The 20937-nt window shown below is 47.5% G+C and overlaps 1 protein-coding gene across 4 annotated transcripts in view; it reads left to right on the top strand.

The window, feature by feature from the left end:
* MYO1C (myosin IC) overlaps nt 1-20937 on the top strand; it is a 57000-nt gene that overhangs the window by 33446 nt on the left and 2617 nt on the right. For all 4 annotated transcript variants that reach the window (XM_039720753.1, XM_039720755.1, XM_039720756.1 and 1 more), the window contains 27 exons: nt 5032-5187; nt 5765-5880; nt 8581-8779; nt 9664-9744; nt 10416-10595; nt 10789-10887; nt 11107-11220; nt 11700-11771; nt 12050-12169; nt 12804-12886; nt 13453-13558; nt 13859-13939; nt 14280-14371; nt 14922-15016; nt 15150-15196; nt 15432-15512; nt 15672-15777; nt 16256-16373; nt 16610-16723; nt 16895-16971; nt 17080-17148; nt 17390-17474; nt 17671-17830; nt 18625-18708; nt 19713-19806; nt 19916-19971; nt 20374-20509. In XM_039720753.1, coding sequence (XP_039576687.1) covers nt 5032-5187; nt 5765-5880; nt 8581-8779; nt 9664-9744; nt 10416-10595; nt 10789-10887; nt 11107-11220; nt 11700-11771; nt 12050-12169; nt 12804-12886; nt 13453-13558; nt 13859-13939; nt 14280-14371; nt 14922-15016; nt 15150-15196; nt 15432-15512; nt 15672-15777; nt 16256-16373; nt 16610-16723; nt 16895-16971; nt 17080-17148; nt 17390-17474; nt 17671-17830; nt 18625-18708; nt 19713-19806; nt 19916-19971; nt 20374-20509 — 2821 coding nt within the window. The remainder of the gene's footprint in view (nt 1-5031; nt 5188-5764; nt 5881-8580; nt 8780-9663; nt 9745-10415; nt 10596-10788; nt 10888-11106; nt 11221-11699; nt 11772-12049; nt 12170-12803; nt 12887-13452; nt 13559-13858; nt 13940-14279; nt 14372-14921; nt 15017-15149; nt 15197-15431; nt 15513-15671; nt 15778-16255; nt 16374-16609; nt 16724-16894; nt 16972-17079; nt 17149-17389; nt 17475-17670; nt 17831-18624; nt 18709-19712; nt 19807-19915; nt 19972-20373; nt 20510-20937) is intronic.

Genomic DNA, 20937 nt, shown 5'->3' with positions numbered 1-20937 from the left:
ACCAAGATAAAGGTGCCTGCCTCTTCCCAGAGGGAGCCACTTCCTGGGGCTCTTGCAGTGAGTCTCCTGAGTGGGTACAACCCAATCTGTGAAAACACACTGCCAGGAGAAAATATTGCAAGATACATTTTTAGGTGTGGAAACACAAATTCTGTTTATGTTGTGACTTTCCTTTCTGAATCAGTTATGCAGTTTCCCTGCTCCATACAAGACTGTTCACTTTGAGAATTCCAGGTGTTTTCTCATGGAAAGGAGTGGGAAGTTGCTGGTGCTGCCTGTTCCCTCAATGTCTGGAATTGAGTTTTAAACCATTTCAGTACCCCTTTGGGAAAATCAAGCCTGGGACTGAATCTTTGCTCCATGTTGGGTATTCCATGGCCATGGAGCAGCTGCTGGACAAAGCCAGGGGGAGTTTCTTGCTCTGCTCACATCAGCCCCAGACCCCTGTGCTCATGGCAGAGCTGCCCTCCCATTTTCCAGCACAAATTCCCCCAAAGTGCTCAGCCTGGCTGACTCGAATCCTTTGGATTTTGCTGCACAGAGCAAAAGGTCCTATTTTTCATTTCTGAGGTGTATTAGTTCTCCATGTCCTAAGCAGAGGAAAAACTTTATCATGCTTTGGCATTAAGCAGAGTTTAAAGGAAAAATATGTGTTTACACCTTCACAATCCCATGTCAGCGATTTCCCAGTTCAGTGTAGGAAACTCCTTGGTACAGTTGTGAGTGGTTTTGTACTCCCAGGAGCTTGGAGGTATTTGCTGGTCTTGTTGACTCTTGTAGGAACACAAAGAAAAGCTGGAACCCCAGCCAATGTAAACCTGGCTCTGCAGGCTGCATTCAGCCACCAATTTACACCAGCGGAAAGTCTTTCCCAAAATTCAATCCCAGGGCAGAAAAAGCCCTGGAAGCAGAGCTGTGGTGGTGATTGCACTGGCCTGATCCCCACCATTCCAGAGGGACTTTTTCCTTCCTGGCCCTGAGCCACTGTTGTGCTCCAGGCTCTGGAGAAGACATTAAAAGCAAAGAGTGGGTTAAAACAATGTGGGAACAAATCCCTGGAAATGTCACCGTGGGGTGGCTTTGGGAAATGTGGTGGCAGAAGTCAGACTGGGCACTCTGGAGTGACCCTCAGTGGGATGAAAGGGGAGGTTGAGAGGAGGCACAGGCACTCCTGAGCCCACAGGCACCACCATCACATGCAGATTGCTCAGATTTTTGCCATTCCCTGGCTGCAGCCTGTGCTGGGTGTGGCATTAGGTGTCCCCATCCTACAAAGGTCAGGATCCTCAGCCAGGCCCTCCTTTTGATCCCATAGGGGACCTATAAGGTGGATGTGGTGGAGCTGCCCTAAATAACTGATTCAATGTGCTCCCTTCCCTCCTTTCCTTTCTGACACTCTCCCAATCCCACAGGAAGATGATTTAGCTCAAAACCTGCAGAGAAAACCACCAGATTCTTTTTTCCTGCTCTTTGTTTTGCTGATGGAGTTGCCCTGGCTTGGTTTGGAGGTGTTACCCCATCCCAGGGAGGCAGCAAAGCCTGCAGGAGGGATTTGAGCTGAGCTTTTTTAGCTTTTTAGGCTAAACCTGACCTGCCTCTTAGGTGGAAGCTTGCCAGGTATTTCAAGGCAGCAGGAACTGGCCCTGCTGCTGAATCCTGGCTCCTCCCTGGCCCTGCTGTGGCTCCCATTACCCTATCCCTGGCCATCGTCATTATACGTGGGACCAGTGTGGGAAAATGACCTGCATTAAAACAACAAAAGAATCTGAGTTAGTTTTAATCCCTGACAGATTTCCAGCCTGGTTTATTGCACAAGTCCTGGGCCAGTGCAAACCAAAGGGTGCAGCTGCACTGAGTCCTGCCTCAGTGTCACAGCAGCTCCTCTAGCACTGAGCTCTCCTGGCAGCTTCCAGAAAAACTCCTTTCCACAAGGAAGGGTCTGATCAGACCCTCACAGCCTGTGTTCTCCCAGTTCTCTGGAATGTCCTCCCTGCCACAGGGCTGGCTGAGTGGTCCAAGCTGATGTCTTACCTGGAGCAGAGTATATTGTAAATAGTCTGATCAGACCCTCACAGCCTGTGTTCTCCCAGTTCTCTGGAAGGGCTGGCTGAGTGGTCCAAGCTGATCTCTTACCTGGAGCAGAGGATGTTGTAAATGTATTTCAGTTAGAGGTGGTTTGGCACAAGGAAGTTCATCCCCTGCAAAGACAACAAGGGAATGAGTGTTGTCCATAGACAAACTGCTTTAATGGTTAATTAGCTCCACTGCACCACATTTAACCCCCCAGACTGGGTTTTCTAGCATTAATTTACAGCCACCAGATCTGATGTCTGCCTGCTAACAGAAAATCACCAACATTTTGGTTATTTTAATTTCTTGAGTGCCTCACATTTATCATTCAGTAGGAACTGATGAACAGATCATCGCTGTGGTTATTTTTTTCTTAAGTAGTGTCTTCCCTCCCCACTTCCTTCCTTCTGCGTGACTGCTCTGTTTCCATTTTGCAAAAAGGGTTTCTTTTCACCTCCTTTTATGGCCCATCTGTTATGTCATGGCAGGGAAACAGTTAACACTGACATTTGAAGCTGGTGGTAGACTTGGACATACGCAATAAAGCAAAATGCTGGCATGGAGCAGTGCCTATTGCTCAGCTCTGCCTTTCATTTGCACTCAGCTTGGGTTTGGGAGGCTACGAGACTGAGTGGAGTTTATATTCAGGAGGCTCTGACTGCATCACATCCCCTGGCCACATTTAATTATCACCAAAAAGCCACTTTCAGTCGAGTTGGTTTGGCTTTTGTTTTGTTTCAAGCTGTCTGCAGATTTGAGGTGGTTATTTTGTTCTCACGGCGAGGGGTTGGAGTTGAATGAGGAGACAAAAACTGGAGGAAACCGAAAGTTCTTGGCCTTAAATGCCTGTCCCAGAGGAGTGGAATTTTCTGTGTTGTGAGGGGGATGTGAGGCTCTTGCCTCTCCTGGATGTGCACAGCTGGGATCACTTTGTCCTGGCCCCAGGGAGGGGCTGATGAAAGAGCTGCTGAGGTGACGTTTTCTGTGAAAGGCTTCAGGATTGTATAAACTGGGATTAACTGTGCGAGGGTGGACGTTTCTCCTCAGTCCTTGTTGAGGCAGCTGTGTTTTAGGACTGTAGTTGTACATTTTCCCCACTTAAAAAGGAGTTGTTTTCCTTTGGTTTTGCCTTTGTTCTCATCACCTTGGCCAAAACCTGCTCTGGGACTGCACTGCTCTGATAGGAGGATTCCAATTTCTAGGCAGAGTTTCTCTTTCTGTGATTTATCACTATTTTCCTTTCCTTATCTCTTCACCTTCCTTCTCCAAGGGTTATTCCTTTTCTCCTCACCTTGGCAAAGAAGGTAGAAGACAACAGAGCATTTTGCTGAAGCTATGAAGGACTTGGCTTGGAAAATGTTGGCCATTTTAGAACGATTACTTCATGAGAGTATCTGCAGAATTCCTCCCAGGCTGAGTTGTTCCAAGCTTAGAACTCAGGCCTTCCAGACCATGAGACTAATTGGAAAAATATAACAGGAAATCAAATGATGTTTCTTTGTGGTGTTTGAGCCATTAGAGTGGGTCTGGATTTGAGATTTCCAGAAGGAACTGATTTTCCTATCTGAAAACTGCTGGGTTCAAGCAATCACTTCTGCCCAGGCTTACAGGGAGGAAGCCAATTAGAACTGGCAGAAATAGGCAAAACTGCATTTACTAAGCATTTACCAAATAAAATAAAATAAAAAAAAAAACATTTACCAAGAATTTGGTGAATCAAAACAACTGCAGGCTGAGGGGATTTGCACGTGGTTTGACCCAAATTGATACTTCAGTGATTCTTGCTTTTATTACTGTTGAACAAAACTTCAGGTAAATTTTTTTCCTGACCAAGGCTGGGTTTATTTTTCTCCCTGCATGTCACCAGTCCCTGTGGTTTGACCACTTTTACATCTTGGGAAGGTGCAGAAAGCAACTCTGTGAGTCAGTAAAAGTCACCTTCATCATTGTGCAGGGTCTGGCACTCCCAGTTTGTGATGGGTGTCTGGGATTGCTGTTGGTGCATGAGCCTGTTTTAGGAACAGACCCCTCTGGTCTTTGTGCAACATGCCAAAATATCACTCAGTGCTTTAGGGAAATGGTTTAGGAGAAAGGTGCTGCTGTGAGCAGTTTGCAAAGCAAGGAGGGTTGAAGAAGATAAAGAAATGCGTGCAGGTGTGAGGCAGAGGGTTTCACACGTGGTTTCTCCTGTCTCTGGTTTCTGTGGTGCCTCTCATCTCCTCCATCTCTGTCCCCTGAGTAGAGATTTCCCCAGCAGGCAGCCACTGAGTCACCCCTGGGTGCAGATTTCCCCTCCCTGCTTCACAGTGAAGTCAGGAGTCAGCAGATGAGTGCTTTCCACAGAAGTTGTGTCTCACCCACATCAGGCTGGAAATGTAACCTTTAAAGGAGGGTCGGGGTAGGAGTCTCCTGGTGCTGTCAGTGTCACTGTCTAAATTCAGCTGTGTGGGTGCAGAAATGCCCATTTCTCATTTCTTCTCAATTTTCTCAGAATTTTCCCATTGGGTGCCTTGCTAAAGCTGTTAAATTGGTCAGCAATGTGAAGCTGTTTGCTTCTGAGATGAATCATCATTAGTCATAAAAGATTCCTTACCTCGAAACAGCTTCCCGTTGTGAAATAAGAGGCAGGAGAGAACACATTTCAATCTCCCTCCTGCTAAAGGATGCCTGGGAAAGGAAATCCAAGTTTTATTCTCTTTATCAAATGTTTGTTTCTTTGATTGATTTGAAGTTATTGGAAATTAAGCAGTAATTTTTCTCTAATGCTGACTTGTCTTCCCTCAAAGCAATTAGAGCAGACAACTGATGACGTGTTGTAATCACTGTTTTCAGCATCAACAGTGGGGTTATTTTAATATTTCATTTAATATGGTTATCCAAGGGTAACTGTGGTTCTTGTGGACTGGGGGCAGTGCCTGCAATCCCACAGCCATCCCAACTTGCCCGTGCTTTTGGCTGCAGGGACTGGGAGCCAACGGCATCCGGCTGAGCATGGAGAGCGCGCTGACCGCCCGCGACCGCGTCGGGGTGCAGGACTTTGTCCTGCTGGAGAACTTCACCAGCGAGGCTGCCTTCATTGAGAACCTGAGGAAGCGCTTCAAGGAGAACCTGATCTACGTGAGTAGCACAGGGCCAGTCCCCAGGGTGTCCCTCGGTGAGCTGGAGTGTGTTTGCTGCACGGGATAACCCTGGCTCTGCTCGGCAGTGGGTTTGGAGGTGCTGCTGGTGGCACTCACACAGGCCATGGGGGCTGGTGCCAGGACCAGTCTGGGGTGCTGCCATTTGATGGGTCTGGGGACTCACTGCAGTGCCCCTGTTGAGATCTGGTGGCATTGACAGCACTGAAAATCCACCACATTCTTCTGTCTCCTGAACTCATTCACTTCCACCAACCCAGACTTGAACCCAATCCTAAATGTATTTCAGAAATAACTCAGTACTGTGGCTTGTTGGAAACTCTAAAACCATTTGAGGTGCTTTTTACTCAGCAAGGATAACATGGCTGGCACAGCTCTAGCAGTGTCACTTCCCCAAAGCTCAGAGTTCTCTTTCTCAGCACCTTGGCCTGTTTGGAAGCCCTCAGCAGCATCCCCAGCACACCAGGATGGGTGTCCAGCCTCCAGAGACACCTGAGACACCTGAGCTCTGCCTCCAGACCTCCTGTAAGCTCCCTGCTTTCTGTTCTGCTTTCCAGACCTACATTGGCTCCGTGCTGGTGTCTGTGAATCCCTACAAGGAACTGGAAATCTACACCAAGCAGAACATGGAGCGGTACCGCGGCGTCAGCTTCTATGAAGTCTCCCCTCACCTGTGAGTGGGTGCCAGCGCAGGTTTTGTCACTCCCACCCAGCTGGGACACGTCAAAAGAGGCAAACAGGACTTTGGCCTGTCCCAGCTGCAGCCCTGGAAGTCCTGGGGACAGAGAGGATCCTCAGGGTGTGGTGTGAGGCTCTTTCTATTCCTGTTCCTCTCTCCAAAGAGGATGAGTTGCCTCTGCAAGAGCAGTATTTGGAAAGGGAGTTGGTTCCTTCCTGGCTGCAGGAACAGAGTTGCTTACCCAGCCCTGGCAGGACAGGAGTTCATTGTTCCAGGGTTATTTGGGGTCTCTGTGTCCAGGGCTAAGTAGGGGAAAGAGTTTCTGCTGTGTGGGGGTTTCTTTCCTACCTCTGCTGTTACTGCCTGACCAATATTTATCTGGTATTTCCCTTGTTGCTAAGATACCATCAGCCTGTTGGAACAAGGAATGTATTTATTTACATGGTCTGGCTTGGTGAGCATTCCCAATTTCCCATTTAAAAAAAAAAGTTTGAGGTTTAAAGTTATTTTTTGAAAGCGTATGAATTTTTTTGTTAGACTGAAAGAAAAAGATGACTGAGAGCTGAGGCCACATGGCTTCAAAATGGTTTTTCTTCAGGACTAAAGGCCAAATTCTGAGCACCTCTTGGAGGATTTTTTATCTTGTGTTTTGGTTTGTTTTTTTTTTAAGAGATCTTGGAAGAGTAAATGATATTATTTTTGAACAAACTATTTGGGTTGTTTCTTATTGCTGGCACATAGCCCAGGAGAGTAAACAAACCAGAATGTGCTGCAGGCACAGAGAGGGGGAGAAACACCATTACTTGGGAAAGTCTCAGCACTTCAAGTTGGATTGGTTAGGACAAAAATATGATTTTTACTGTGTGAACCCAGATGGGGGAGAATTAAACCTGAAAAACCCTGCATTCAGTCCTGCTCAGTTCCCTTTGCCTGTGGTCAGGAAAGGGCTTCTGTGTCCTTAGAGGTGAATTTTGAGACTCTCTGGAAAATCCTTGGGGCTGTGGCTCTGGTTTTTAGTGTGCAGTAGGTGATGACAATGCTCATGGATAGCACAAAGCACTGAGCAGATGTGCTTTAATTCCACTTAAATCACACTGTGGCTGATTATTTCTTAGGCTTTCTTTCCTTTTAACAAGTCCCTTCAGAAGCTGTAAAATGTGCAGCTCATAAGTGATCCCTGGAGAACTGTGATCCTGGGTACTGCTGCTCCCACTGGGAGAACAGATTTTTTTGCTGACTGTTTTTGCTGTTCCATTGCATTATTTGATTATTTTATTGTATTATTTGATTATATATGCATTTAAAAATCCTCTGAGGAGCATCAAAATGCTCCATCTGCAGTGTGGTGCTCTGGGATTCTCCTTTTCCAGTAACTCATATTTTTTTCCTCTTTCTCCTCTTCTAAACTGACTCTAGAAAGCCAAAACACTACAAGATCTCTATTCCAGTGTCAGACAGTTCAGCTGGGTTTTCTGGGATGTGCATCACACTCAGAGGAGGAGAGTTATCCCTATGGGCTGGAACCCAGCATATTCCCAGAGATCTGTCACATCCTGTCCTGTTTATGGCCTGCAAATGGGACCATAAACATCTTTATTTCCAGTGATTCTGTCTGTGCCTGGCTGGAGCTCTTGGGGCCATAAACCACCCCATAAAGGCCCAGGGGCCAGAGGCACTTCTTCAAATCCAAATTAAATCTGCATTTATTCAGCTGTTTTCCACAAGACTCCAGAGGCAGAATCTGGATGGGAAGAGGGGGACATGATGTATTTTGTGGGGTGAGTTGTGTTGCCAAGGGAGCTCATTGGTGTTGCCTTAGCACCAAGTATTAATAGACTGGAGAAAGCCATGGCTGTTATTTTGGTGTGATTACTTCTAATTAATAGCACAGCAGGAGAGTTTAAAAAAAAAAAAAAGGGAAAATGAAAAATTAAAAAGCCAAGCTATTAAAATAAAATGTTGTCAGGTGTGAAGACAGGATCTCTGCTTGCTCACCACATGTGAGAGCTGAAATGGTGTTGGGAGGTTGTGTTTTCTGTCCCCCTGAGCAGTTGTCACCATTGTCACTCATCCCCTGCTGCTCTCTGGTGCTGTGGCAGTGTGTGTGACTGGTGTGAGGTCCTGTCTGCTCACAGCACAGAAATGAAAGAAAAAGCAGCAAAGGAGGAAGCAGGAGGGCAGGGCCAGCCTGTGCAGGCAGAGGAAGTGCCTGGGTTTGGGGCAGAAGGGGCCTGCAGGATGCTCCTTAATCTGTGGTGGCTTTTCCAGCTCATCCCACCACCCAAGAGAAGCTCTGGAGCCACGCAGACAGCAAAATTCTGTAGTGACCTTATGAATGTGTCATCACTTAGAACAATAGCAAGAAAAAATACCAGTGGAGAATGAGGTGTAAAACTTCTGTCCCACGGGACCAGTGTTGAGGGATCATTTATATTTAGAAAAGCCACTTGTTCTGCACAATTTAGTCGACTTCTACCTATTTTTGTCAGAAAGAAAAGTCCAAAGAACTGTCTCAAAGACGGACAGTTTGTGTCATGGCCCTGCAGAAGCGTGGCTCGGTGGCTGAGGTGTGACCAGTGCTGTCACCTGCGCTGTCACCAGCTGCGATGTCCCCCAGCCGTGGCCGGGGGCTGTGGGGGGATGTGTGTGCCGGGGTTTCAGGGCAGAGCCGCTGATGCCGGCTGTCCCCTGCAGCTACGCCATCGCGGACAACTCGTACCGCTCGCTGCGCACCGAGAGGAGGGACCAGTGCATCCTCATCTCCGGCGAGAGCGGCGCCGGCAAAACCGAGGCCACCAAGAAGATCCTGCAGTACTACGCTGTCACCTGCCCCGCCAGCCAGCAGGTCGAGACCGTCAAGGACCGGCTGCTGCAGTCCAACCCCGTCCTGGAGGTACCCCCAGCCCACGGAATGCTGGCCCTGGGGACAGCGGGACGGGGGCGGTGACAGCGTGTCCTGGGGATGCTGTGCGGGCACATCAGCAGGGAATCTGCTCTGCTTCCCGGCCAAAGCACTCCTGGCCCTTGCCAGCCCTCCAGGAGGAGCTGTGGCGTGGATGGGATTCGGGGACAGAGGGGATTTGGGGTGGGAAGAGCTCTGGGTCACTGCAGGACTCTGCAAAGGGGCACATCCCAGTGGGCAGCTCACACAGGCTGGGCTCGTTTTGTGGGGCTGTGCTGTCCTCTAGTGTCCAGCCCTGGCTGTGTGCAGTGCCCTGGGAGATCCCTGTGTCCCTGAATCCCTGGGCTTTGTATCCCTGTGTCCCTGAATCCCTGTGCTTTGTATCCCTGTGTCCCTGAATCCCTATGCCCTGTATGCCCTGAGGTGTCCCTGTGCCCTGAGATGTCCCTGTTTCCCTGTATCCCTGTGTCCCTGTATCCCTGTGCCCTGAGATGTCCATGTGCCCTGTGTCCCAGGAAAGGTGACTCCCAGCAGCTGGAAGCCCTGCAGCCCCTCTGCCAGCGAGCTGTGACAAATGGCAGTGGGGACAGAGGAGCTTGGGAAAGGCTGTCAGACATGACATATATTGTCAGCAGTGGACTGGCATTAAAATCAGCTTGCAGGGGCATGGAAATGTTTTCAGAGCATGTTCCATCTGCACTGCTTGCAGGGGGTGTAAAGATCAGCCTGAGAATTCAGGGAGAAATCTGTTTCCTTCTGGGTTTCCGGGAAGGAAAATCCTGGGCTGTAAATAAATAACTGGCAGCCTCACCCGAGTGTTTATGAATAATCTGACTTGGTCCTCATTTAATTTTCTCTGATCAATTTCATTTCAGGCCTTTGGAAATGCAAAAACCCTTCGGAATGACAACTCCAGTCGGTTTGGGAAGTACATGGATGTGCAGTTTGATTACAGGGTAACCTGCAAGCTGGTTTATATTCCAGGACTGGTCCCAGTTGTAGGAGCTCTCTGTGTTCTTGTATTGTTGTGTGTGTGTAGTGAGTGCTTTGCATTTCCTTGGTGACAGCATAAGCAGAGCCTGTGGTGACAAAATTTGGGTCCAGAGGGTTTTATCGCACTCAGTCTCCTTTCATTCCTCCCTTATTTCTCTCTGTAAGGGGACACTGAGATCAAACCCTTTTATTTCTAGGGTATTTTATTTCTGGTGCTCTGTGCCAGTGGGTACTCACCAGGTAAATCCACATAACCCAGCTGAGAGATCTGAGGATAATTCCTGTTCTGGGTAACTTTGCACAGAGTTTGTGCCCACTCTGACCCCAACAGCCCCACAGCAGCAAGGTGGGCACAGTGCAGGGGCTGAGGATCTCAGCACTGCCATCCTTCAGGTCTCCTTTAATCCCTCCACACTCAGTTTTGGTGCTTTCCCTTTGTGGTGAATTCCTAGAAGGAATTTTAGCACTAAAATCACCACTGTACTGAAATAGAGCTTGTGGCACAGAATGACAGATCATTTTCTGTGTTTTTGTGGGCTTTTGCTTCAGATCTTGTCTTTGAACAGACAATGAAGAAGCAGAAACATTTTCCTCTGTGTTGATGAACTCTTCCCACGTGTCTGGTTTGGTTTAGGGGGCTCCTGTTGGGGGCCACATCTTGAACTACCTCCTGGAGAAATCCCGAGTTGTGCACCAGAACCACGGCGAGAGGAACTTCCACATCTTCTACCAGCTGCTGGAGGGAGGGGAGGAGGACCTGCTGAGGAGGCTGGGCCTCGAGAAGAACCCACAGCAGTATCACTATTTAGTAAAGGTGAACATTAACTGTAATTCTTAAAATATTGTATCACAGGGTTGGGATAGCTCCAATTAACTTTGTCATTTCCTTCCCTCACTTCAGAATTAACTCTGAGGTGACTGCTGTAAAAAGAAACACAATGCATTGAGCATAGATAATGTATCTTTGATGATTATTCATTTATTTATGTCAAGCTGTGTCTTTTTAGGGTCACTGTGCAAGGGTCAGTTCCATAAATGACAAAAATGAGTGGAAGATCATGAGGAGAGCCCTGTCTGTTATCGGCTTCAATGACAGTGAGGTGGAGGTGAGGTTTAGCAGCACAGATTTTCCTACTTTTAAAGATTTTTTTCTGCTTTGATTTGGGATTTCTGATTGAAATCAGTGAATCAAATCAGAGTGAATGTATTCCCTATAAAAATCCTGGAAAATATACAAAATAGTCTCCTAAGAAGTGAATTAACACAAAAACCTTGCTGTGTGTTCATTCCATCATCCTGATCTCTGCCTGTTGCTCCCATGGCAGGATTTGCTGAGCATTGTGGCCAGTGTCCTGCACCTGGGGAATGTCCAGTTTGCTGCTGATGAGCAGGGCAATGCTCAGGTCACTACAGAGAATCAGATTAAATACCTGGCCAGGGTGAGTATCACCAGGGAGAGAGATGTTACAGGAAAGGTGAATTGTAGAGGGCTCCTTACTTTGAGCTTAAGATCATCATAGATTTTTAGACTGTTATTTAGAAGTTCGTATAAATTTAACTGTAATTTCACCTAAATAGAATGCAAATATTATCATCAAACCCATTTAATTGACAACTTCTCTATTTACCACCTGACACAACCCTGCCTTGAGGTTTCCACCTTTGGGCAGTGAGGTAGGAACAGATTCTGGGGAAGTTTTAAAGAAAGAACCACCTTAGTGCCTTTGCTTGGCCACTTCCTTCCAGCCAATTCATTTGTTAGCTCATATTCCTGCCAGAAAGGAGGGAAGAGAGGGATTGATGCTGCAGAGTTGTTCAGTGTGAGTGGGAAATAAAATAAAGGGTTGTTTCACTGGGCCGGGATTTTAGGAGGATGGAATGTACAGCTCCATAAATTAATTGAATATCCTGCATGCAGCTGCTGGCAGTGGATGGCTCAGTTCTTCGGGATGCACTGATCCACAAGAAGATCATAGCAAAAGGGGAGGAGGTAAGAACAGGCCCTGGGGATTCCATGGATCAGCTCTGCCAGCAGCAGAGGCAAAGGGGATTCCATGGATCAGCTCTGCCCTGGGAGGCAAAGGGGATTCCATGGATCAGCTCTGCCAGCAGCTCCCTCACCACCCCTCAGGAGCTTTCACTGCAGAGGTTCCACTGTTCAGCCACAAGCAGGATGCTTTTGAGTGGCTGTTCAGTGATGATGAGGCAGGAAAAGGGGTTCCCTTGGTGTGGGGGCTGCTGAGGGGTTTTCTGTGCTCCTGCCTGCAGCTGGTGAGTCCCCTGAACCTGGAGCAGGCAGCCTACGCCAGGGACGCGCTCGCCAAGGCCGTCTACGGCCGCACCTTCTCCTGGCTGGTCAACAAGGTCAACAAATCCCTGGCTTACAAGGCAAGTGACCCTCTGCTTGTTGAGATCTGTGGCTGCATTTCTCTTCACAGAGAAAAGCAAGGCACAGCTTCCCAGGGATTTTTCTGGGATTCACACTCTCTGAACATCAGAGAAAGAAAAATTCTTATCTCAGTTGCTGCTCCTCTTGTTGTGCACAAGGGGAATGCATTGTGGAAGATTGTTTACCTGAAGGGAATTGGTGATTGGATTCTGGTGTGAGTTTTGATTCACTGACCAGTTGAATCCAAATTCAGTGTGTGTGTCAGGACTGTCAGCTGACAGCCACGAGATTCTGTGCAGTTCAGTGCAGTTGGGTGCTTGGCAGATTCAGTTTAGATGTAGTGTAATATGATATAGAATAATAAAATAATTAATTTGCCTTCTGATAAGATGGAGTCCTCCTCATCATTTTCTCCCCTTTGTTGGTGTTGCCCTGCTTTGCTATAGAGATTCAGCCAAACATGACAGCAATTTCTAAATCTTTCAGCCTCAAAGCAAGTTCTATGCTTTTAGTAATTTCTAAATTAATTTGTTTTCTAAATTGTGCAGTAAATGCTGGGATTAGATGATGGAGATCCAGGGGTGGATCATAGCTGTGAGGAAATACTTACATTTGTTTTCTGCTCTGTTGCAGGAAGAGAAGTTTCCAGGCTGGAGAAGTACAACAGTTCTAGGATTGCTGGACATCTATGGGTTTGAGGTTTTCCAGCACAACAGGTTTGTGCTGATAAATTCTGAATTACATTATTCAGTTTATGGTGTTTTCTCTCCCTTGTGAAACAAGGCTTGATTGCATTTCTTGGTAAAAGAGGTGGCATTTAAATGTCAGGACATCAGGTGACAAAATGCTAATCACAGGGCTTCTAACACTTAAGACATCCAGCTAATAATTAGCATTTACAGCTATTAATGGACCTGGTATTTAAAATAAACTGTTGTTTTTTGGGTGTATTCATGCCTTACCTTGAGCTGTGCCTTTGTCCAGCTCTCCAGCCCAGGGGTGGCTGTTGTGGCATCTTGCCATGGTGGTGACAAACCCGGGGATGGGACTGGCAGAGTCTGGCACCTCCCTGGCAGGTGGCACTGAACCAAGACTCTACATTTGCAGTGTTACTGTGCCTTTATTCAAGGTTTTTGTGTTCCTCCATGTTCCATCCTTCATGTCCATTTTCTCCTCCTTCTGGAACTCTTTGAGTTCCCTAAACAATAAATTCACTGAATGCATGCAGTCAGTAAATAAATCCTGTACAAACAGTGATTATTTTTCTGATTTTTCTTTGCAGCTTTGAGCAGTTTTGTATTAATTATTGCAATGAAAAGTTGCAGCAGCTCTTCATAGAGCTGACCCTGAAGTCAGAGCAGGAGGAGTACGAGTCCGAGGGCATCGCGGTAAGAGCCCAGACCCCCCCTCCCTCTCCTGCCATGATCTCCAGGGAATTACAGAACTTTCCTTTCTCCCTTCCTTTGGAAACCCTGGTAACTGTGTGAGACAGCTGGTAGTGAGTAATGCCATCCCAAGCTTTTACCCCGATTTTAACAAAGGCAATGTTAGGAAAACAAATGTGATGAGTGAAAAAGCTTTGACAGAAAGATTGTTTAAATCAGGTGCTCTCTGAAATGTTCTGAAATTTACATTTCTTTTCCAGTCTAGAGTTGTTTTCACCTAAGTGTGATTTCTTGTCTTTGCAGTGGGAACCAGTTCAGTATTTCAATAACAAAATAATTTGTGATTTGGTGGAAGAGAAATTCAAAGGCATCATTTCTATTTTGGTGAGTTGAAAAGATCTTTTTGAATGAAAAATTTGAGCAGTGTAGTGGAAAAGAAGGGGGAAGACATGGGAAAAAATCAGTTTATGTTGGAAGTGTTTGAGTAGGTGGAAGAGCAATACACTGAATAGTGACACCATTAAAAGTCATTGCATCACCTCCATGGGCTCTGGGGAAAGCAGCTCCCAATCCAGGCAGTCTGGAAGAAGGGAAATATTTTTCTTTTCAGCTCAAGAATTCTTCATTTATTGAGCTAAAAGTTGTTTATCTGTGGAAAGGCCAAACTGGAGGAGAGTTTCAGTAAGACAGAGCCTAGAAATCCCTGGAATTTGTGTGTTTGTAGGATGAGGAGTGTCTGAGACCTGGGGATGCCACAGACACAACATTCTTGGAGAAACTGGAGGAGACTGTGAAGAACCACCCTCATTTTCTCACGTGAGTGTTCCCTCAGCTGAGGGACTCCAGTGTGTGAATAACATCCTCACTGTGCTGAGTCCCACATAAAAGATTATGATTTTCTTTTATAGAGAGATTTGATTGATATTTAAGATAATATAAAATAGATTGTTAACACAGAGTGCCTGACTGAGCTTCAGAATGCAACAAAGGCAACAAAACTCTTGGTACTGACTCACCTCTCACCTTGCAGATTGTTTACTTCAGTTTTGGAGCTCCAAATGTCTGTTTATTCTGAATGTTCTGCTTTTATTCTGAATGCTCAGTTTAGGATGTCTACATCTTATGTGCACACAGAACCACTCAGCAAGGAGCACTGACATTCCCCTTTTAATTAAACATAAATACATTTAATGACTCTTCTATGACCTGCTGGTTGAGAACTTTATTTACCTGAAAATCCCCAAGTCCAATTTGCATTCCTTGCTCACCTTTGCACAGCCCCACTCCAGGACTGAATGTCCTGGTGCTTTTTGAAGTGAATCCTGCAGGATTTTGTTTCTCCTGAAGGTTTTTGCTCCCTCCCCAGGCACAAACTCGCTGACCAGAAGACGCGCAAGTCGCTGGGGCGGGAGGAGTTCCGGCTCTCGCACTACGCTGGGGATGTCACCTACAGTGTTGCAGGTAACACAGAAAAACCAAAACTCTGGGCCTTAAATACAGCCCCACATCATTTGATCAACCAGATTAATTTCAAATCTCAAATCCCTGCCCTGAGTCCCAGTGGAACAGCCTGAGTGGTTTGTTTTTCTTCCAGGTTTTCTAGATAAAAACAACGACCTTCTCTTCCGGAACCTGAAGGAGGTGAGTGTGGAGAGAGGGGTTTCCAGGACAGGAGGAGGAGCTGGGTTTCAAATGAGGTGGCACCTGAGGGAAAGGATTCTTTTGGACTCCACCTGGAGGCTGTGTGTCCACAGGGCTGTGCTCTGAAAGGACTGATTGAGATCCTAGTATTCATTTTGTTATTTTAAATAGTTTTGTCCTCAGGTTTCTCTGGTAGTTCTCTGTACTTCATCTCTGAAAATATCTCTCTCTGCAGACCATGTGCAACTCAGAGAACCCCATCATAAACCAGTGCTTTGATAGGACAGAGCTGACAGACAAAAAGAGACCTGAAACGGTGAGAACTCGAGAGCTGGAGGGGGCTGTGGCTGTTCCCTCTTTTTGGAACATGAACTCTGACATGATCTGAAATGCAAACCCCTCACGTTGTATTCTGCTGGTTTGTAGCCAGCTCCAAGTCATCCCTTCATGTGCAGCTTTCTTTTTTTTCTCCTAGGCAGCAACTCAGTTCAAAAACAGCCTCTCCAAACTCATGGAAATCCTGATGTCCAAAGAACCCTCCTACATTCGCTGCATGAAACCCAACGATGCCAAACAGGCTGGTATGGCCCTGGGACAGAGGCAGAGCACTGCATGCCAGCCAGGGAGGCACAGAAAGGAGCCAAAAGAAAATGTTGGGTTCATTTTGGGGCTGTGTCTGAGCTTCTGTCAGGAGGGGGTGGCAGTGCCAGCAGCCAGGAATCACAATGGGAGCACTGCTCTCAGGTAGAGGAAGGTGGTGGTTAAAGTAAAGAATTATTGACCTGTAAATTCATTCTAATGACTTTACTCTCCCTCACTTTTGGTTCCTCTATGCATAAAGTATCCCAAAGGAAAACTTCATTTTGGAGCTAAATATAAATAATTAAAAAGGGATGGGAGAGGGGAAGGCAGGAGACCCAAAACTGTGTGGGACTTGTGCTGTGAGGATTCGTTGGAGGTTAAATCCTGTGAGATTCACCCAGAGCTGAGCATTCCCCTTCTCCAGAGCAAGGCCCTGCTGTGCACTGATTGTGTTTGTCCTTTCCATGCCCTGCCAAGACCGGTTTGATGAAGTCCTGATCCGACACCAGGTGAAGTACCTGGGGCTGATGGAGAACCTGCGCGTGCGCCGGGCCGGCTTCGCCTACCGCAGGAAATACGAGGTGTTCCTGCAGAGGTGAAGCTGCTTTGGAATTCTTCCCTCTGCTGCTCCCTCTCCCTGAGCTTCATCCCATTGCTGGGAGCTGTAAAACAGCACAGGGGCAGCTTTGCCACCTAGAGGGGTGGGAAGCTTGGGCTCTCTCCCTTCCCTTGGGCTCTGTCCCTTCCCTTGACCTCTCTCCCTTTCCCTGACCCCTCTGCTCCTTGCACTGCACTTCTCTCCCTAAGATTTCCTCTCCTGCCAATTCCCAGGTACAAATCCCTGTGTCCAGAGACGTGGCCCACGTGGGATGGGCGGCCCTATGATGGGGTGGCTGTGCTGGTGAAGCACCTTGGCTACAAACCAGAAGAATACAAAATGGGACGGTCAGTTCTGTGTTCTTAATTTGAGGTTATGAATCACTGCATGTCCCTGTTGTCCCTTTGAAATGAAGCTTCTCTAGATAATGGGGGAGGGAAATGTTACAGAGCCCAAAGGGGATGCCAAAAGCAAGTTGGTCCAGCATGCAAAATGTAATTCTGCATTTCTATTTCCAGAACAAAGATTTTTATCCGCTTTCCCAAGACCTTGTTTGCCACAGAAGATGCTCTGGAAGTGAGGAAACAGAGTCTGGGTGAGACACTCACTCTTGCAGTGGATTTCTATTTCAAAAAGCTGAGTCTTTTTCTACCAAACTGTGCTTGGTCATGGTTGCAAATTGCTGCTTTTCTTGCAATTCCAGCCACAAAAATGCAGGCGACGTGGAGAGGTTTCTACCGCCGGAAGAAATTCCTGACCATGAAACGCTCAGGTATGAGAGACACAGGAGGGAGAGATGTTCCCCCAGCAGCTCCCACAGCAATCCCCATCCTTTTACTGACATTTATCCCATGTAACATATTATTGAAAACTCATATTCTTGCCCCCATGCCCCACTGAAAGCTGGTAATTTCCAGAGTGGGTTTTCCCGAGCATTTTTGGTGCCAGGTCTGTGTGGAGTCAGTTTGGGGTGAAGGAGCTCCCTTAATGCAAAATCTTTGTGTTATTTTTAGCCATCACCATCCAGTCCTGGTGGAGGGGAACCCTGGGACGCGGAAAAGCTGCCAAGAGGAAATGGGCAGTGGAGACAATCAGGAGGTGTGTGAAGAGCAGCCCAAGCCCTCAAACATCTCATTCCTTAACAATAAGATGCTAAAAAGAAACTTCCTTGTCACTACACAGTTTTTAAAAATTAATTACAGCTATTAAATAAAGCCCAGGAAATATAACCTTTAAATACCACTAATTTAGATGACTTTTTAAAATTTTCTAACAATATTTTCCACTCCCACAGGTTCATTAAAGGCTTCATTTACCGGAACCACCCGCGGTGCCCAGAGAACGAGTATTTCCTGGATTACATCCGATTCTCCTTCCTGATGAACCTCAAGAGGAACTTACCAAAAAATGTCTTGGACAAATCGTGGCCAACTCCTCCCCCATCACTCTGTGAGGTGGGAATGAGCCCTGGGATGTGGGAGGGGAATCCAGGCCTAGAGGGTTGCAGCTTCTTGGAGTGTGGTGCTGTTACACCACCATTTCCTCCTGGCTTCTCAGCCATTTCTGAAATTCTCTTCCATTTTCTCTTAACAAATTCAGTTCCCTCTGTTGCTGTTATTATCCTGCATCTGCTTGAATTGGTTTATCTGCTCAAAACAAAATATTGCAGAAAATCCCAGTTACCTTGTCCAAAGAATTGTTTGGATTGAAGGTACAGCTGGAAGGAAGGGAGAGCACAGCAGGGCAGAGAGGAGGAACCCTGGTGTTTATTCCCCATTCTAAAGCAGCTGGAGAAGTCCAGGGCAAACCCTCATAGAGAAAGGCAAAAAAATCAACTCCTTATTATTTAATTCTTGGTCAGGAAACAGTTTTTTAAGCCAGCAGTGCATTTTCTGCAGTTGCTGCTGTTCTGTTGGGTTTGTCAGTGGCTCTGGGCTGTTGGGTGTCTGTCCCTGTGGGTCTGTGCCAGCTCTGAGCTGTTGGCTGTCTGTCCCCGCGGGTCTGGCCCAGCTCTGAGCTGTTGGCTGTCTGTCCCCGCGGGTCTGGCCCAGCTCTGAGCTGTTGGCTGTCTGTCCCCGCGGGTCTGGCCCAGCTCTGAGCTGTTGGCTGTCTGTCCCTGTGGGTCTGTGCCAGCTCTGAGCTGTTGGCTGTCTGTCCCTGTGGGTCTGTCCCCGCTCTGGGTTGTTGGGTGTCTGTCCCTGTGGGTCTGTCCCAGCTCTGAGCTGTCCCCTGTCCCTGCTCCCCGCAGGCGTCGCAGCTCCTGCGCAGGCTCTGCATGCAGAACATGGTCTGGACCTACTGCAAGAGGATCAGCCCCGAGTGGAAGCAGCAGGTACCCCTGGGCCCCTTTGCAGGGCTCCCCTGGCTGCCAAGGGCAGCACTCCAGGGAATGGGGGGCAGCAGTGGGGGGCTGTGAATCGCTGCTTTCTGGGGTGCCACAGGAGCAGCGCCACTGATTTGGGTTTAGGTTAGACACAAAACACTGAAAGCCTGGAATGTGCACAGAAGAGACCCCATTCTATACATATTTCAATAGATACTATTTAAACAGGCTGTGGAGCCAAGCCCCCACATAATTTCTCTATTGAAAAGCACTGCTACTCTGCCCATGGAAGCTAAAAATATAAGAAGCTGCATTATTCTGCCTGTACCATGTGAAGTAGAGAGTAAGAATCCTGCAGACACAAACCCAGTCATTTTCCAAACAGAGAAGTTACAGGAACCATTTCAGCTGCTCTGCTGTAGCTAAAGAGAATAAAAATGATACTGAGATTTGATTCATCTCATGGAAAGGTAGGGGGAGGGAGTTTTTGTATTAAAAAAAAAAGCTCAGAATAGGAGACAGAACAGGAGATGTTGGCTGTAACTGCCATGAAGGTTTTTACTGCACCATCTCTCACCTTCTGCAGTGCATGGACACAATGAGAGGCTGGGGCTGTGATTAGGGACGTGGGATTAACTCAGCTCAGCAGCTGCTTTCCCCCAGCAAACCAGACTCACTGATAAGGAGCCTCTTCTATCCCCATTTTCCCTTGTAAATCATCCCAGTGCCTTGTCCTGTGTCACAGCCTTGGATCCCAGTACAGTGGGGATTTCCCACTTTCCCAGCCCCTGGTTTGTTCTTGGAGCAGAGGAGCCCAGGGCTCAGGTCACTGACAGGGGCTGGAGCTCTGCCACCTCCAGGGAATGGAAGTTTAGGGTGACTCCTCATCCAAACAGGAACTGAATTATGACTGCTAATAAAACCACAAAGGGAACAGCTCTTCTAACACAGATGTATCTTTTTAATGAGGAGAAATTTTATACTAAATAAGAACACTTCTTTTGTCCTTGCAGTTGGAACAGAAAGTAATTGCCAGTGAGATTTTCAAGGGCAAAAAAGACAATTATCCTCAGAGTGTTCCCAGGCTCTTCATCAACACTCGACTGGGTGAGTGGGGGTTGCCAAGTTTAACAGGAGGAGGGAAGGGGGCGATAAATGAACTCTTTTCTTGCTGGAAATTCCTTTCTGACCCCCCACCTCTTTGGTTTTAATACAGGTAGAGAAGAAATAAATACTAAAGTCCTTCAGGCATTAGAAAATGAAGGACTTAAGGTGAGAGATGTCAAGTTTTTGTCAAGTCCCCAGTTATTCAGCAGAAGGACTGAATTAGATTTCTGGAGAAAATACAGCAAAAATCTTACATTGTAGTAAGCTTGTAATACTCTTGAGGACAGTGTGGAAGAGTTGATGGATTAGAAAGTGGAGACTTGGGCAGTTTAATGATGGCAGTTAAGAACTGAATGGGTTACAGCTGGAGGGGACTGGGAAACCCCAGAGTGACACCAAAGCTGGGTTTCCCAATCCCAGCCACCAGGGTGGGTCCTTGCTGCTCTGGGGCAGTGAGGAAGGTCTGGCAGGGGGAATTTTCTGCACTCTGGTTTCCCAGCCCTGGTTGGTGCCTGCTGGGGCTGGCAGTGCCCAGGTGGGAGCTGGCCCTGCTCACTCGTGTTTCAGTATGCAGTGCCCGTGGTCAAGTACGACAGGAAGGGCTACAAGGCAAGGGCACGGCAGCTGCTGCTCACCCAGAGCTCGGCCATCGTGGTGGAGGAGGCCAAGATCAAGCAGCGCATCGACTACGCCAACCTGACAGGTGGGCCTGGCCCAGGGCTGGGGCTGGGCACTGCCCTCACCCTGCTCCTCAGCTGCACTTCAATATGCACTGCTACAAACTCCGGTTTGTGCTGGACAAGGAGATGAGCTGGTCCTGGCAAGCGTTTTAGTATCTTGAAATTGTGTTTTTGTAAAATGAAGCTCCGTAAAATGTCACCAAAATGACTCAATTAATCTCCCTGAATGCTCCCCAAGTGATTTCCCAGTCATGGGGGGGGTTGCACCATTCCTGCACAGCAGCTGCCTGAGCCACTGCTGCAGCTTTTGGCCCTCAATATCTGGCAGAGTGGGCCCTGCAGCCTGGGGCCGCAGCCTCAGCCCCCTGCAGCCCCAGCTGTGCTGGGGGGAGCAGTTGCTGCACTCCTGGAGAGGCTGTGAGCTCTCCCTGGCCCGGGCAGTGCCACTGAT

This window comes from Passer montanus, unplaced genomic scaffold, assembly GCF_014805655.1.
Source record: "Passer montanus isolate IOZ18808 unplaced genomic scaffold, ASM1480565v1 scaffold44, whole genome shotgun sequence".
NCBI lineage: Eukaryota > Metazoa > Chordata > Aves > Passeriformes > Passeridae > Passer > Passer montanus.
The sequence above is the reverse complement of the archived record's forward strand: the minus strand, read 5'-3'. Positions and strand labels throughout refer to the sequence as shown.